Source organism: Crocodylus porosus, unplaced genomic scaffold, assembly GCF_001723895.1.
Source record: "Crocodylus porosus isolate Cpor-Errol unplaced genomic scaffold, CroPor_comp1, whole genome shotgun sequence".
In the NCBI taxonomy this organism is placed as follows: domain Eukaryota; kingdom Metazoa; phylum Chordata; order Crocodylia; family Crocodylidae; genus Crocodylus; species Crocodylus porosus.
This window is the reverse complement of record NW_017728886.1, coordinates 231,493,112-231,512,062: the sequence shown is the minus strand read 5'-3', so window position 1 is coordinate 231,512,062 and position 18,951 is coordinate 231,493,112. Positions and strand designations below refer to the sequence as shown.

Below are 18,951 nucleotides of genomic sequence, written 5' to 3'. Positions count from 1 at the left end.
AGATTTTTTTGTTTAGAAATGAAAAGCAATGGACAATGCTCTTGTATTTACTACAAAAGGTTTCAACAAAAAAGTGCGTCCCAGGATGATTTTGTGGTTAAAACATGGGACACCAGCGCTGGGGGACCTGGTTTCTATTCTTTCCTTGTCTCTGCCTCTAACTTCCTGTGTAACTTTAGGCAAGTCACTCAGCTTCTGTCCTACTTTCCAGTGCTTGAATATGGAATGACTCACCAGCCACCCCTTCAAGTTTGCGACATCCAAATAATTTGTTTTGGCAAAAGGGATACCTCAGATAGGAGTGTCCATTGAAATGTATTTATTCACAGTGATACTGCCTGGCAAAGCAACAGAACCCCAATGCTTTATCTGATCAAGCTTTGGAGTATGAACTACATGCAGTACAGAACAAGAAATGAAATACTTGGCATAGGATGTTTTGTGGCAGTTGAAATCAACTGGAAAACCTACCACTGAGAGAGTGATCATTAAGGTAGGGTAAAACTAGAGGAAATAAGATACATGACTCCATATACTCCTAACTCTGCAACACATTGCCAGGTGCCATCTGTGCGATCACTGCAAAATTACCTGTATCCTTTTTATTACAACTACAAGGGATCCATTGCTCCCTAGCTTTTTCCCCAATCTATTTTCTTACTCTTCCAAACATACTCTGGTCAAACAGAATGTGCTGATTTTAGCAAACCTGAGAGTGAAATGTGGCAAAATGAGCTGACACGCAGAAATAAGCTTATGTATAAAAAGTGTAATGCCAACATTTTGCTCTTTGTGACACATACCATTCTTACAGCATATACAGGGGAAAGAAACTACAACATCTTAACTCATTTAATAAAAGCATATCAGGGTTTTCCAGGGCACTTTTCTGGTTCACAGAAATACCCCTCAGTTAGTAGGTCCTGGACTGTATTCATTTTCTTCTCCCTAGATAGTTCTGCAAGAGTAACTTCTAAAATGAGGTAAAACCAAAAAAGTGATGCTGTAGCAAAAGAGAATAGAATTCAGAGCAGAGGTGTCCTGTGTTGCCTTTCCTCAGAACTGTGAGCTCTTTTTTCTTCTGTCATCTGACCATATGTCAGCACAGCTGGAATGGATTTTCTCAAGTACATCTATACATTGTCATATGAACTTCTCCAAATCAGCCGTCACCAGTACCAACCACCCTGCTGAGGTTTCCATTGTAAATAGTAATTTCAAAATCTTTAACCGACACATTGCTTAGCTTTTACTGGAAAAAGTCTCATTTAGCAGACTGAGACATTTGAATATTTGCAACACACAGACTTTCCATTGCCCCCTTCTTCCCCCCCCCCCACCTAAAAATGCACATAAGCAATAGGGAAATAGAATGAAACACTTAATGGTTTCAGCTCCCCAAAAGGACCAGAGAGGAAAGGGGAATTGTGTAAGCAAATTTGCAGCCTCATTGCCACTGCCAGGTGCTTGGGCTCCTGAAAGAACACAAGGAATTGTGGGTTGTGGCATGGCACATCACAAGACAGTAGACCTCTGAGGAGCTTTTCCCCAGTGCTAACCAGTCTATATAAATAGCAATCACTACTCCAGCCTCCTCCTCAGATCCATATCCCAATGAAAAGGGTACTGGTCAAGGGGGAGAAACCAGGAAGGCCCAGTCCAAAACTCACACTGCTGTTGGAAAGCTCTTTGCTTCCCTTACAACTGGACAACAAAAAGTGTGTGTGTGTGTTGGAAACTCTGAACAGAAGCCTCATTCTGCTCCCAAAGACTACAGTTGTTTTTATTTTAAACTATCAAGGTCAAAACTACAATTTAACGTTTTAATTTAAAAGCTTCCCCCCAAAACTATTCATTTGTGTGCTCTGCTCTGTACTTCTTTTGTGGTAAGTTTAGCATTCTTTGACAGCATTATTACTTTGTAGGCTTGTGTGTAGAGCACGTGTAATTGAAGTCAAGAGGAGCCATGGATTCTTTTTTAAACCAGGCCAAGGTGTCCAAAGTTGGTAACATAAAATGAGAAGCAACTTTTAAAAATCTAAGCTTTATTATTTTGCATTTATGTTACAGCATCACCTAGAGGCCCTGACAGACTGGTGCCTACACTACAGACAGGAGAGAGAGCCATGGCCCCCAAAAGGCCACAGCTCAAATAGACACCCAGTACTTGGATGACAATGTTAACCTGAGATATTTATAGTAAATCATGTGGGCTTTAAAAAAAATCACCAAGGCATTAACTTTATTCCCCATTTAATATTTACAGAATGAGATTTGGATCAAGTCCCAAAAAGAACCATAGCTTTAACCATAAAAATAAGTAATCCCATCATTTCACATGCATTTGCAACTCCAGAAATATGGAAAATACTAAAATTAAATTCATGTGCATGTTTAATACAGTCTGACCGTACCTTATTGCTGATTATAGGAATTCAGTGTTTATAATTTACATTCTTTCCCATACTTTCTTTTTCAGATGTGAAGAACTTGGGTTTACGGTTTTACCAGATTTTAAGTCAGATCTGAGACTGCATTGGGAGCTACTTAGACTGCCCCCTGGTGTAAAGCTGATGAGACCCGTCCCACAACACGCAGGAAATACTAAACTAAAACTGATACATCTCAGGATCCTGCCTGGGTCAAAATAATCTCAAATTATTTTCTAAATCCATTGAGATGACTGCAATTTACAAGATCCAGCTCTATGTTAATTAAAAACATTAGGAAATTCAGAATTTATTATATAAATTCTACACAGGATGCATGCAGTGAGCAGGAATAAACCAAAATTTGAAGAATAATTGTGGAGGGGAAAAACGGAATTACTTTTACAGCAGCTGTTGTTCTTTGAGATGTGTTATGCACACCCACAGTCCATCACAAGTGTGTGTGCACAATGTAATTAAGCCAGAGACTTTCGCTATTACCACTGGGGTGAAGCATGCTGGACATGAGTAGATGTGGCTGCCTTCTTGCTTTCAATGATCCATCATTAAAAATGTGGGGGTGGAGAGTGTGAAAAATATAGCTGTGCACAAGATGTCTCACAAGTTACTACAAAAGCAACTATCTCTTCTCCTTCAGGTGACTGTGTGCATAACTTCAGTGTTCAAACTTCCAAGAAGTTATCCGTTAAGGTGGTGGTGCTTAGGACCTTCTAGTATAGAACAGCCTCGCCAGCATCAGCATCAGGTCAAGCTTGGAGTAAGGAAGCATGTCAAGACAATGTAAAAGTGATGATCATGTATCTGTCTTGCAGACGTCTACAATAGTAATACTTTTCAGAAAAGCTGCTGAAGGATCCCTCACTCATATAAAAGGGGAAGGATACCCTTAATAGGTGGAGTTCTGTGAGCTACAGTGGAAGATCTTATACATTCTAGAATCCAGCTGGAGATTTGTTAACCTAATATTGCATGACCTTTTGATCCCTCTGCTAAAGAATAGCCATGCTATTCCCCTATGCTTCCTCATTTTGCCTATTTGACCCTGAAAAAAAGGATCAGAGAATGAAGCCTCTTCATCTTTTAGAAGTGCAGCTAAGAAAAGCATATAGGCGAGTGAGCTATTTGATTTGGGCAAAAGCCTGATGCAACTTTTGGCCTGAATTTAGGTTGTGGCTTCTAAGAAAACCTTATCCTTCATGAGTATTGTGTAAGATGGGTCTGATCTCAGGGTTTGTAATAGGCAGTTAGCATATAAGCCTTAAAAGGCTCTCTACAGCTTAGGGGGTGGGTGTGAGAAGAGAAAATTATTTGGTTGTATTGAAGGGTGCATCCCTGAAATGGCTGATAGATTAACTTTAACTGGAGAAAGTGAACCTGGAAAGTTTTTGGTGTAACAGATAATATAATATATGTTGAATGTCAGAGTGGGGTGGACAGAATTGGTTGGAAACAGCCCTGGCTGAGAATCTTTTCCATGTAGTGAGATAAGTAGTTTTTGTAGACTTCTGTTATTAGTGAGTGTAGTCTAAACATCTTCCAAGGATTCAAAGACCTCCTGAACTAATTTAACCACTAATGAGATCTACTAAGAGTGTGGTTTTAGACAAAGTGATTGACCTTGCTTCTGACAGGAGGACATGTATGAGTGGAAGGAGCCAGGGTGGCTGGATGGACAAGTTTGACAAATTGAGATACTTCAGCTAAGTTTGTGTTAATTGAACCACTGTGGCTTAATCCTGTTTTAGTCTTTTAAATAACCTCATCATTAGTGGAAACACAGATAACATATAAGGGAGTTTATACTGAAAAGCAATGCATGTGTCCTGGAACTGGGTCTTGGTCCAAGCTGGAGTAATATTGCCAGAAGTTGTTGCAGAGACCGATGCAAGCAGTTCTGTGTGTAAAGTATGGAAGTGGAGAGGATAATCCAAATCAATGGCATTCATTACTTATTTGCTGGGAACCAAGAGCATTTTGAAGTCTTCCAAAGATGGGACCATGACTCCATCTTCAGGATTAAGGCTGTCAAAGGAGCTTTTTATTTGATAATGCAACCTGAGATTATGACAGTATGGTGCACATGTTAAGCAGGCCAAGGTTTGTTAAACAATGGAGTATCAGGAATGCAAGGCCTTTTAGAAACTTTCTCATAGGGTGAAAACAAACAAAGCAAACAAATGCCCATGATTTGTGGCTGCAATACAGGTGGTATAAATTTGTGCCACTTTATTTTGGGAGAGGTCTGCCAGGTCCATGGCAGGACAACATGGTCAGCCTAGAGCTGATCTTGTGGGACAAGGGGTGACATGTTCCCTGCTTACAACAGAGATGCTGGATGGAGATGGCTGGGGAAACCCTCACTTTCCCTGCTTACAGACTTGCCAGGGAGATTGTACTGGAGCAAGTTGGACACTCCAGTGTGGCCCCTGGAACATCTCTAAGCAGGAAACATGTCACCAATTGTCCCTGAAGATTAATGGGTGGGACAAGTGATATATGTTTCATCCAATAAAGTTAATCAGCTGTGCTGGGACACATCCTGGCAGAGCTGATCTGCTTCGTTTGACAATATCTATTTCTAGCCATAGCAAAGCAGGTCTCAGTTTGTATCTGCAGTGTCCAGATACTTTAACAGCCCAGTGATTTTAAGAGTTTGATAGCAATGAAAAAGATGGCATTAGCACTCCGTTTGTATGGCATGTACAAATAATGCTGTTTGGGCAAATGCACCATGCCTATACATTCCTCCTACTTAAATGATGGTATTTCACTTCCCTAGCATACTTTCTGCTAGTAACTTATTGTTCTATGACAAACTCTTCTCTTCACTTTAAAAGCCTGCAATCAAAGCCAACTTGCAACATTTCTATTACTGCAAACTATGTAAACATGAAAGAATGGAGTCACACACACTGGAAATATAAAATCAAAAGCCTTTTCATAAGGAAAGATTCATTTGGCATTCTGGAAATCTGAAGTAAAATAATCTAAAATAAAAGAAAGTTGTGGTTTTACCATACATATTTTAAAAGCCTGTTCCTCCCAGGTGACCAACTGCAGTGAGACTTCTATGCATGAAATACTCTTGAGAGGATTTGGTGAGCTCTCAAGAAGAGGCAGAATAAAAATTACTCTTCAAAGGTAACATGATCAACCCCAATGTCCCATTGTATACAGATGACAAACACATAGGGGTGATTTTTTTTTTACTGAGTTACTGCAACATACAGTAGTTTGCAATCGATACAGAGCAATTCTATGGGAGATGCTGTTAAATGCAGGGTGACTCCTGTGCCATCTTGTGAGAAATGTAGTAAATATCATGGTTTTAATAGATAGAACACCAAACAGTTCTTGTCACAGATGAATAAGGAAAGTAAACTCCTCCATGGATTTCATTTGACACCATACTTGATTTAAAGCACTTGCCGTTGAACTACAATACTGGCAGCTGCTGGTCCCATTTACTTGTGGTGGCTTCCTGTTTATTGCATGCTTTCTTTCTTGAAAACTGTCTATTGCTATTAAATCTACTCACAGTGTTGTAAACTGTGGACACCGCCCCCTTGTTTCTGCCAAGTTGTTCTGAACTGGCCCTCCTTCAATGACTGCCACGAAGGACTGTCTCCAGAGGGCAAATTCAGTCCCTTCAATGACAGGGGGCAGATGTTTTAAAACTGGAGGATAAAAAAATAAAAAGGAGAGAAAGGAAGACAGGAAGGTAAGAGTGGACTATATGGAAAGACAGAAAGTGGTTATAAGAAGGACAGTGCACTGGTCAAGCAGCAAAATTCTTGATATAAGGATATTGTTACAACAGCTTAAGTTATTCATCATGACAAGTGTCACACAGGGTCCAGAAATGGCAGCTGTCAGTCAGCAGATGACCCGTGAAAACACTTGTTAATTTCAGCCAAGATTACTGGCAGTGCAGAAAGCGCCATTTTACAAACAGCACCTAATGACTTGATGCTTTCTCCCCTCCTCCCCGATTTTTAAAGGAAATGGAAAAAAAACCCCACACACTCTTATGTGAAACATTTAAAAGATATTGTCAAGACAACATGTCTTTCACAGGTATGAGCTGAAGGCCTTGACTCACTTTCTACTGGCCAGCATCCAGAAATTAGAACTTTCAGCTAGTGACTCTCTTGTGTTTCCCTTTTTACATTTTTAGATACAACTCATGGGGCGAGCATCAGCTCTGCATTTGCAAAATGTCTGCATGCATCACTACATGAACAACTGAACTTGAACAACTGAACTTGAAGCCAGCTTACTCAGGCCAGGGTGAGCTTGATGTGTGCTGTGAGTGTATGCACATTTTGCAAGTACAGAACAGGCTTTTGCCTTTGAAAGCTGTGGTTCTTAAAAACAACCTGATGAAGCCTGACACTTGCTTTGGTACTGATTCAATAGAAAACAACTTCACAATGCCATCTTCAGTCTTTCAGTTGACTGAATTAATAACCAGAAAAAATATGAAACAACATATTTGAATATCCAAATGAAGTTGCAAATACATTCAACAGTATACAGCATGAAGAGAACAAATGGATATCCAAGGTACTCAGCACTGGTAATACAAAAACAGAATATTTATAGGTAAATCTAAATCTTCCTGACCTTTTCATGTAACATTTAACAGATATGTAGCAACAATGACATAGCAGCTTCCACGGTAAACTGGTTCTGAAGTCGCACATTTGTGTTTGATTGAGAAAAGGAAGGGCTTCCAAAGAGTTAGGCAGCAGCATGGTAAGTGCATTCAAAATTTTGATAATCTGTGGCACATGCATAGTCCTTGATTTGATTACAGAGGATGCTTCCCCTATTTACTGTATCATACACTCCTATGAGGTCTTTACCATATTTTATAGTATGCAACCTGTGGCAAACTGCAGTAACATTACTTGGATACATTTAAAATTATAGTTACTATAAGGGCATGTGACTTCTAAACACTATTGATTCTTGCTTAACCTGTCTGGTTTTCTGAGCTCTTTGGGGTTACAGGTCCCCAAAACTAGTTGGCACCTAAAATAATTAAGAGAACTTGATAACTTAATATAAAAACTAGCTGATATTGAACGTCTGATTTAAGATTGATCATTACACTCTGCAGTTCATGCGAATTACCTACTTGAACTGTGGGTAATTATTACAGATGTTGCAAAAAGAGGGTTGTCTGCTATAGGCTATTTGATAGCATCTTAGGAAATAGTAATATGCATTTTGACTATGATTGTAATTATTACGGATGTTTCAAAAAGTGGTTTATTTGCTATATGCTATTTGATAGCATATTAGCAAATAGCAAAATAACACTGTCTAGCACAATAACATTGTGCTAACCCCTTGAGGAACACAGTAAACCTTCACAAGTTACTGAAAGTTTACAGAACAGGCACACTACAGTACTTCATGGAGAAGCTGCTTTATCATCAGGCATGACAGTATACCAAAGCCTTCAAAGCAGCCTTTACCATAAATCTTATTTAAAAAAAATACACAGTGAAATCATTTTAGGTACTGTTCAGATGTAGGCAAATAAAGGCATGAGTATATTACAAATAATGAAACAGCTGAAAGAATACCGTCTAAGTGATATCCTACACTTAACACTTGATGCAGTTAATAGCAGAAAATACACAGCAGTAATGGGAAAAATGTAAGTAAAACTAAATAACAGCAGTCCCTGGGGGCAGTAGGCAAAGTCCTCACTACTTTGTAGTGGGTTTTCATGTATGCATATTAATTAGGCCTGAACAAATAAGAGCATGTAACAGAATGAGAAGAAAAGAAAAGCTTATTTAAAGTTCAGTCTTTGACCAAGAAACCTGGACATACTCCTTAGTTGGTAAAAGCCTGCCACCAAGTAGAAAGTCTGTAAATCAAATCACTGACTGGATACAAGTATGGAATTTAAAAAAAATGCTCCAAACCATTAGTATAAAAAAACTTAGTTCTCAGGCTGAGAATGTAGGACAGAGCTGTCAAAAGACTGCATGCACTTCAAAACAAAGTAATCAAAACAAACCAGAAAAACAAAACCAAGCCAACTGGGTATCAGTCCATTAACTTTTGGGTTACTGATTTTTAACTAATAAAGACATTAAAAATACAACGGCAATACCCGAACATAAACCATCCCATACCTGTTGTGAGCAAACAATACTTTTCAACATACTACTAGTTTTTGAGTGCCAAGTGCTGAAGAAATCAGATTGAAGCCACTGAGTGGCAAGTGACAGCAGGCGATGGTTTGCAATACACTGATGGCTCCACTTTTAGAGATACTAGGCCCTTCGATTACTGAAAGCATTTCTCCCCCACATCTTCCTCCTGTATTCTTAGTAACCTCCCACTTAGGAATTCAGAACCAGGTGCAGTTTCCCTTCTCATCTTCAGGGACACTCTGAAACATCTTTAAAGACTGGTCTTATTTCTTGCCAATTCCATTGGTTACTTTTGTTTTGGAATGACGATTCCTCCTTCTCGATGAATGGCTCTCGCTGTTGCCTGAATGTTTTGGTGGACTATCTTCAGTACCTACAGAGAAATAAAAAATACACTTCAAATTTGCAGCTACTCTGTTCCAAAAGTCTCTTTGTTTTTCAGTTTTAAAAGCTTTCTAGACATGTAATGTTTGAATTAATTATTTCAGGATGGTAAAATTTGGTTGATACTAGCACTCCATCTAGTGGCTTAATTACAAAAAAGACTGTTGGTTTTACAATATTTCTTTTTCTGGATCTTTATCACATGCAGTCCCACACTTGGACTTGTGCAGATGGGGAGGTATATTTATTACCAATACACTCTACTATTAGCCTCATTCACATTTTACTATATAAAAAAATTTGAAAACGATCAGATAATGTACATGAAGTTAGGGATGCTATAAAAGCTGCTAACCAAAAATTAAAGTTTTCCCTCTGATGTGGTGGAAAATCCATCTGAATACAAGTATGTTTTTAAAAGAAACCTGGTGCTTCCCTTTTAAGTAACAAACCTAGAAGAAATTAATACCTAGAAAATCTGTACATGCAACTAAGAGAAACATGTTGCACTATGTCCAGTGTCAGGACTGCAAGAAATGAAATGGAGAGCAATTTCTTTTTAATACTCCAGTAGTATAAGCACTGACAGGCAACTTCTAGGTGCTAAACTTGTTTATAAGAAGGGCCTTTCAAAAGAACAAGTAAAAAATGAGCTGCCCAACTGACCTGCAACATAAGAAAAAGGAAAGAAGACAAGCTAGATGACTTGGTATAGAGAGAGAAAAAGCTGTCTGTGGTCATCAGCCTTGCACTGACTTGGTGAGTGGCAGTAGGAACATAAGCTCCAGGGCACATCCCTGACTGCTCACTAACAAGCAGGAATAAAAGTATATTTCACATTCAGATGTTTACTTGAAACCAAACGTGGATAAGGTCAGTAGACCCCCTGCCTGACCTAGTTATGAAGTGCATTAAATTCTCCAGGTGAAGAATTCAATATTAGGACAGAATGGAACAACAGCAGGAAGGGTTATTTGTTACATTAAAAGTTAAATTCTAACAAAGCTGAAAGGAATTCAGTGAAAGCAGTGGGCATGGTAGTCTATACCTGTACCCGTGGGCATGTGCAAGTGCACCAAATAATCTGTAGTGCAGACTTCTCAAGTGTCATTTGGACAGACTAAGTCTCATTCCTAGTGAACAGCCCTGAGAATGAATCCACAAAGGTAACAATACCTTTTGTGAACTTAGAATGAAGCCAGGAGGCATCTGGGCTGTATGGGCTGTCTTCGCTTTCTGACAGGGTCTGTAAAAAGCAAGAAGAACAAGTCATTGGGATGCTGCTTTTAGTAACCACTCTCTTCTATATTAACATTTCCTGTTAGACAGATTTAAAGCATCAATAGGAATTCTGATAAAACACTGTTAACAACAGTAAAAGCCGTTCCCCGACCTGGGTAGGAAGCACAAAAAACTGATGTAAGAGGAACATATGTCAGCTTCTACGTGTGATCTGTTCTGTTAAAAAGCTTTGTATTGTAATATTCTTCCATCTATATGACAGGGACATTAGTTTTCCAGAGCCCACTGATAAAATCACAGGCCTATTTTGAATAGCTTGGATTGCAGATTATAGTAATGTTGGGCCTGATCTAAAAAAAGAATTCTGTGAAGAATTTCTATGGATTTTAATGAGCTCTGGATCACATCTATTTCCCCTCTTTTTTAACATTTTATTTGTTTTTAAAAGACTTAAATATATGTTGGCTTTTTGTACGGATTTAAAATGAAGAAAGAAAATGGACTCCCCCAAAGTACCTTTTCTCGGTGGCCATAGTATTCTGCATACCAAACCATGCCATATAAACACAGGAAAGTAGTAAAAGCCTGTAAGGAAGAGAAGAGCTATTTAACATGTTTACAAACTCAACCTAAATTCACTGCTGGCTTAACAGCAACAAATGAATGGCCAACAGAATCGGGCCCTTTGTTTCACAAGCCATTGGTAAATCCATATTGTTTACTAAGCAAAGAGCACTTACAAATGCAAATATCCTCATGATATCTCTACAATCCGTTATGGCAGGAGTAGTTCTTCCTCACCAAATTCAGTGGGACTGCTCATATGCACATATTTTATCATGTATATAAGCTTGGTAGGCCCAAGGCCCCCATTTGGTAATTCCTTCCCAACACTATACACCTTATCATGCAAAGTTACAATACTGTAAACACATAAGCAACATATGATTGCACTTAAGAACTCTAAGGGGTGGAAAAGATTTAGGGCTGACATGAAGGGTGTTCCAATTTAGCAAAGTACTTATACAATTTTAAACTGAGTGTAAAAATTACACAGTATAGTACTTTGAGGGAGGGGGCCTTTGTGAATAAAGCCAGACCCCAAGAAAGGAATAAAAGTTTGACTTCCTATAACCTGTATAAAATACGTTCATAGCAGTCTGGCCCCTGATTAAAAGGACATTTTTCTCACTAGTTATAATACATAGGTTTGGCATCAGACTTAACAACTCCAAGTTAGGTAAGATCAGCAAGATGAGCACGCATTAATGTCAAAGTGGTTATTTTAGATTGTATTTGCACACATCCATGCAGAAATAAGGAAGAAAAGTGCATAAAAATGATCTGGCTGAATATATATATGGCTATTAAATTTATTTGAACCTTTAATGTACAGAAGCACAGGTATTTATTCTGGAGTCTGTTGCAATACAAGACTCAAGAGATACACTTGAAGCAGTTTCAAAAGAGAAAGGGAGATGTGTTGTTCAGGACTGTGCAGCAGCTGTTATACTGTAACTTTCATGCCACAGTGTTGCAAAACTGCTCCTACTTTAACCCTGCTTCATCCAGAGCCAAAGTTGGGGCATGATGATGCATGGGCAGAAGCTCCCCCTCCCCTTCTGAAAGCACTCCAAGGGAGCACTTGTTTCTCTATACCCAGAAGGGTCTATTTGTCTGTCTCTTTCTCTGACATGAATATTTCTAATATTTTTCCTTATAAAATACAAAACAAATAAAACTGGTGTCAACTTCAAAAGTGTAGATGAAAGGATTGTATCCCATTATGACACAAACAGAAAAACACATCTACTTTAAAAAAAAAAAAACTTTAGCGAAACCATGCTTTGAGAGATACCAGTCAAACCCAACATTTGCCAACGTAGATTTTGGTATCTGATGTTATTAACAGACTCTCAATGCTCTGCCATATTTCATGAGAGAGAAATTTTACTTACCACACAAAGAAACCAAAACACAACATACAATATCTGTGTTTTGGAAAAGAGATCTTGTCCAAACTTTATGCACACAATAGCTTCAAGGAAAGCAATGACCCTGGGGGAAGAGAGAGGTGGGGGAAAAGGTGAGGTAACAAATACAGAAGATTTAATACAGAAAGGTTCGGGTTCTAGATTTGCAGTGGCTCTCTGTAGCAATCTTTATTTGCAGCAGCATAAGCAAAAATTTTGAAGGGGAGGGGATATCTTGTTTCTCCTCAAGTGAAGAACACATGAGGAGTGATGGGGCTGACGGCCTGCAAGCTGGACTTCTTTGTTAATTTACAGAATAGCTGAAGTATGTGCAATGGCAATAAAGGCTTCCCCACACCCCCACTAATACACTTGGAGGGATAAGTCGATGATTGCACCTCCATGTACATTCAGTTGCTCTGTAGACACCTGTTCACTAGACTGATAACAATCAATTTATTTACCCTAGGCCAGTCAAGATAAGAGCTGCCTAGGAAGGTTTTTAATTGACAAGGCAGCCCCAACTCCTGAGCAATCAATCCATTTACCCTGTACGTATTTCCATTCCCTCCCTGCAGCAGCCTGAGATTTGTAGGCAAACCCTTACACTAAAATAGCTGTAAAAACTAAATCCTTTTTTGTTATTATAAGAACAACAATCATCTTCGGTGCTGGGTTCACCAGTCAACAATCCACTCATTCTTACATTTTTTCCAGCTCATGGACATAGGGGAATCTTCAGAAACCTTGCCTCCTTATTTTCCCTGAGCTGGCCTCAACTCATGGTGGCAAGAAGGGGTGCCAGGGAGTGGATGGAAGTACAGACAGGGTAAACAGCATGGCAGGAGGTACCATGTTTGAAATGGGTCATAAAATCCTCCAGTCTCATTGTGCCATTGTTTTAACATCTCTTGGGAGCATAAAGAGCTTTTTGAGGTGCCATTTTATATCAAAAATATTCTCCACAAAGGGATCCATTTAAAATAGGTCATAAATTTTCCAGCCTGGCAAGTTTAGTCCCTTAGTAATTAAATTTTAAAATGAGACCACAGGGAGACACCATAGTCCTGCGGACAGAACACAGGATTGAAAGTCAGTAAACCTGGATTATAAACCTGACTGACGCCTTGGGAAACAGCTTAACCTGCAGTCCTCAATTTTCCAATCCATAAAAATGGAGATAATACAGGCTCTTTAGATTTAATTCATTAACCATGAGATCTTCAAACAGAAGGCTACAAAGCTGCAGTATTATTACTGCAATATCGTATTACCAATGCTGTTTGTAGATCTAATACCTGGTGTATGCAACCTGTACTCTCAGGGCCAGATCTTACTCCGTGTGTTGGACACCAAGCATAATGCTACTGCACTCTGTTCAAGCCCCTGAAAAATCGCTGTCATCTTAGCCTTAAGACTAAATCACAAAAAAGCACATGACAATACCACCTGTTAGATTAATATTTGTAAGGGTTCAAGCATGGTAGAATAGGGTCGTGTTTAGGGGCCTAATAGGTGGAATAAGAGCTATTCAGATGCACAGAACTTTGGATGTGACAATCAGACCTCTTACTGAATCAGAATTGTTTTTGTCTTTGGACAGTAGCTCATTTCCTTGCCAAAACTTGGTATAGTTGGTCATGAAGAAAAGCCTTTATTTTAATAACAATAACCATTCTTATTAAACCAAACAAGGAAAAAAATAATTGGGCTAGGTAAAATAATGAGCACCAACTAAAGACGATGTAGAAGAGAGAAGAACAAAATGTTTCTGAAGACTTCTTTTTAGATCCTTTTCATCCTGAATTTCACTGAATCTTCTTCTTAATTTATTAACTGTATTATCAGCCTTATTTCACTGCAATTTCTACATGCATTCAAATGATAATTTTTTCCCCTATGTTAAGAATGACTTTTTTCCCAACTTGATGAAAGGGGACTGGTAGGTTGTTAGCCACTCCTCTCTATTCTAATGTAAGGGTCAGCAATGTTTTTGGCCAGAGTGCCAAAAACACCCCAACCTCCACCCATGCCTTGACTTGGTGTGCCAGGGGCAGACAATGGGGGAGCTGTGAGGGGCTCAATCCTTGTTGCTGGTGGCAGCTGCATGTGTACCTCTGGGTGGATACCTCCGGGTGGTTGTGCTGCCCCAGCCCCTTCCCTGTCCTGAGCCCTGAGGTATGCATACAGTCGCTGCTGTCACAGAGCCGATGCTAGGGCTCTGAAGCCTGGTGCAGCTGTACCAGGCTTCAAAGCTCCAGTCAGGCTCCATGGTGGCAGCAGGCACATGCACCCCTATGGGAGGACAGCAAGGGAGGGGGCTGGGGCAGTGCAACTCCAGCCCCTCTTCTGCTGTCTGTCTGGACATGTGCATGCAGTCATCGCTACCAGGGAACCTGGCCATGGGCTCCAGAGCTCAGTGCAGCTGTCTGCAGCCTCCTTACTGCCTGCCACAGCCAGCCCAGGCAGTAGCAGGAAGCTGGCTGTCTGCAAACAACTGCAACAGGCTCTGGAGGACCACCACTGGCTCCACAGTGCCAGTGGTAGCTACATACACACCTCTGAGTGGATGGTGGGGTAGGGGCCAAGGCTACATTGGCCCAGGCCTCTCCCCCACCATTTACCCAGAGGCATGCGTGCAGCCACTGCTGCCATGGAGCCTGGCTAGGGCTCAGGAGCCAGGTACAAGTGGTTTGCAGCCTCCCAGCTGCAGTTGGCCCAGGCTTTGGGTAGCTGCTGCTGGCCATGGAGCCTGGGCTGCTTGCAGCAGGGCTGCAGCCTTCCAGCTGCCTCCTGCAAATAGTCCGGGTTCTGTGGCCGGCCTGGGCCAGCTGTAGTATGCTAAGCAAAATGTCTTCACGTGCCATGCTGTGACATGTACCGGGGGACTGCTGACCCCTGTTCTTATGGGTTGCAAACATTGCCACTTTTCATACATATAGCAGGGCCCTGAAAGCTACTGCTAACTTTTAGTCTTTCCAAGAGCAACATTTCCAATTACTCCATTACAGCAAGGTGAGCCAGGCTCTTGCGATGGTGTTTTTTTCAGTCTGAAACATGCAACACATACATTGGTTAGTGACTGATCCATTAGTATGCACACATTCACTTCATTTCTTGATCCATTTTTGAAAAGAAGTTTAATCCTTACAAAAAATTAGGCAGTTTCTTTGTCTTACCTCTCTGCTCAGGGTTAGACTGATTGCCACATTTGGGGTCAGGAAGGAATTTTACCCCATGGTCAGACTGGTATGGACTGTGAAGATTTTTGCCTTCCTGTAGTGGGGAGCATGGCCTTCTAGCTGGGATTTCTTGTGCATATATTAACATCATTTCATAGAAGCAGAGCATTGGCTGCTGTGGTTCCCCTACTTTATCTGTGGCAGGTTAGGGTGTTAGGTCTCTGTTGTTAGGGTTGATGGTAATCTTATGTATGGTTTAGATTATGCAGTGTACAAGATGGTTTGGATAGGGACGATGCTTGCTCAGGCAGGAGGCTGAAATAAATGACCTCTAAAGGTCCCTTCCAGCCCTACTTCTCTGGTTCTATGATTCTCTCTGAGATCCCTTCAGGGGTCTTATCATTCTGAATTCTTTGCAACACAAGAATTGCTTTATTATTAACCTATAGTTAAAAGATGAGTGAAAACTAAGAGCTTGTATTTTCCAAGGGGTACCTTGAGTCGAACAAGAGGTCCCTTAAGTCTAAAAAGGTTGAGAACCACTGGTTTAGAAGCTGAGCTTTTATGTGAATCATAGAACCATGGCAGCAGTGGCTGCACGCATGCCTCTGGGTGAATGGTGGGGGAGAGGCCTGGGCCAGTGTAGCCTTGGCTCCTACCCCGCCATCCACTCGGAGGTGCATATGTAGCTACCACTGGCACTGTGGAGCCAGTGGTGGTCCTCCAGAGCCTGTTGCAGTTGTTTGCAGACAGCCAGCTTCCTGCTACTGCCTGGGCTGGCTGTGGCAGGCAGTAAGGAGGCTGCAGACAGCTGCACTGAGCTCTGGAGCCCATGGCCAGGTTCCTTGGTAGCAATGACTGCATGCACATGTCCAGACAGACAGCAGAAGAGGGGCTGGAGTTGCACTGCCCCAGGCCCCTCCCTTGCTGTCCTCCCATAGGGGTAAACTATACATTTTGCTCCAAGCCTATATACAGAAGAATGCCCCCAGAGGCAGAAGTTAAAAAAAAAAAATCACTGTTAAGTGAGAGAAACTGAAAAAAAATCATAGTAGAGCTAACCATTTTTCATCACGTTTGCCTTGTTTACAAACATCTTTCTCTAGTAATAAAATAGTTATGCCTGATGACTGGTTATTTTGCTCACTTTTAACCCTAAGGCAGCGGTGCTTATCCCTCCAGATTTACAGGCCAGTGGAGTGGTGTGGCATCAGCACACAGGGTGAGTCTGTTGGTGCAACCTGGTGAGCTGTTGCTCTTTAGTACATAGTGCTCCCCATGGAAATTTGGCAGCAAGGGAGCAGCTATGAACATTGCCACTCCACCACCCCCTCTAAATTTTCAGACTTGTGTGGCTGTCATGGCTTCAAAGCCTACAACTCCTGCCCTGGAAATGTAGGCTCAAATGAGGCTCAGTTAGTTTCACAATTTGCTGCCCACTACTTTGTCAGGCACTTATTTCTCCCCATCACTGGTAGTTTACGCAAAGAGCTCTTAAATCCCATTTTTCTTGCTGCTTCCTTTAAGTCTCCAACCATGCTTAGTATCATCCTTTTTGTCTGTTCTACAGCCAATTATTAACATATCCAAAATGGAAGGGCAGGCTATATAAACTCAGCCCATCCTAATAATTTTGCAGCAACTGTAATGTTTTTTTCTACAACTGCATTAAAGAATGATAGGGACAGTGCATCCTGTGAGGATATCAAATAGAGCAGAGGCTTCACTCCTTATTTGTATATGACTTAGAGCCACAAACATGCAGCTGTACCATCCTAATAATTGTACTGGAAATTCCAAACTCACTGCAGCCCAGCTCAGAGATCTGGATCTGCTTCATACTTTAGGTATACTGCTCTGTAATACAGTATATTTTAATTATTGACATTGTAGGAAGCATACTGTGCCAGAAGACAGGTAACTGAAGACTAATTTTCACGTTTACTTACAAATATAAGATTTGTTAACCAGCAATCTATCTACAGTTGATGGTGGAGAAAAAATATTGGACAAAATAAATACAGGAAAGCTTATTCTCTCTATGCAGAAAAAGATTCATCTTGCAAGATAACATGGTATCTGAACAGCTACAAAAATAATCCTTATCTTTTAATATTTTGCATTCACAAAACATCTTTTGCCAAAGGACCCTAAAGGGATGTATAAACATTTGCACAATGGGATTTTGGTTTCCAACTCAAGCTCTTAAGCGCTATCAGAATACAAATTATTATCGTTTATTATGGACCAAAAATGTTGTTCTCATGTAGGTAATGGTGACTGAAATAAGGAAATTGTGGCCTCATACAAGACCATAGTCTGCTCTCTAATTTAAGCTTTCCATATTCTTGACAATAAGCAAGCATCACTTTGCAGCCTTAAAATTAATGCCCTTAGAGGTAAGTAATTTGCTGAGGCCAAGTCATCAGTAGTTAAGTAGAAAAAGAATGCAGATGTCCTATCACACCATAGCCCTTACATAGCTTCCTTCCCTTGTCTCCTCATCCCTCAAATCTAATATTCTGTTTTCTTCAGCTCCCAAGGAGCCTTTTTTATGCCCATCTTTTAGCCTGAAAGCAATGTGGAACAAAGACTAGCTTCACATCATAGCTAGGACTGCACTGAGCATATTGCTGACACTTAAAAACAATAAAAATACGGCATGCAGCATTACGTTGCTAAGACTTCTGACAGATGAGAACACTTACCCAAACACCCAGCACTGAGTTCCTACCCTTTTGCACTGTGTGTCTGTGAGGTAGGCATAGTATTGCCTGCAAACAGAAACAAGATAAGAGAATTCTTTAATGAAGCTGAAAACAAGAATGGTTAACATTGCTGTCATATGTACACATTATAAAGCAGAATACTGATGATTTAACAACTTATGCACCCAGCTAATACATGCTGGCCTACTAAGGTTACTTCACTTTTCTAGGACAAACTTGGTCTATGGCTTGAATTTCTCACTGGTTAATCCCAGTGAGAAATTCAAGCCATAGACCAATCTTAGACATAACAAATTTTAAAGAATAAATTTTATTTTAATTCTCAATGCTCTAAGCTTTGGAGCTATTTTCCCCATTTTAAAACACAGCTGTTCCCAAGAGTGTGCACTGGAACCTGGGAGGTTAAAAGTAGTACACTGATAGTGCAACAGTCTTAAAAAAAATAGTCCAAAGTGGGTTTTAAAAAAAACAAATGAAAACAAGAAAACAAATGCCAGATTATGGCCAGCTCTCACTCTGAAACTATTCTGAAAAGATTGCGTTCTGATGTTGGGTTCAGCATGGGTAAGTATACTCCTTCATTCATTCATTCTCAGAATATGTACAGCACCAATAGCAGAAAAGTGCAAGTTCTTCCCTAAAATACTCTGACAACCTGTGAGTGGAAGGTACTGTTAGGTAATACAACTAAAGAAAATGCTTTCTGCCAGCATAGACGTAAGAATTCTATTTGTATGGGATAATAGCCCTTTCCTAACTAACCGGGATTCTTTGAGTGCAAACAAATATAAAAGCTTGTGAAATGCTCAAAT

General features: G+C 40.3%; 1 protein-coding gene across 1 annotated transcript in view; it reads right to left on the bottom strand.

Annotated features, from left to right (window-relative positions):
* Positions 1-5,644: 5,644 nt before the first annotated feature.
* The window catches only part of PTDSS1 (phosphatidylserine synthase 1), a 55,440-nt gene continuing 42,133 nt past the window's right edge, over positions 5,645-18,951 (bottom strand). The window contains exons 9-13 of the mRNA XM_019550797.1: positions 18,119-18,184; positions 12,214-12,313; positions 10,772-10,840; positions 10,190-10,259; positions 5,645-9,002 (exon numbers count right to left, since the gene is read on the bottom strand). Of these exons, the coding sequence (XP_019406342.1) occupies positions 8,893-9,002; positions 10,190-10,259; positions 10,772-10,840; positions 12,214-12,313; positions 18,119-18,184 (415 nt within the window). The 3' untranslated portion in view covers positions 5,645-8,892. The remainder of the gene's footprint in view (positions 9,003-10,189; positions 10,260-10,771; positions 10,841-12,213; positions 12,314-18,118; positions 18,185-18,951) is intronic.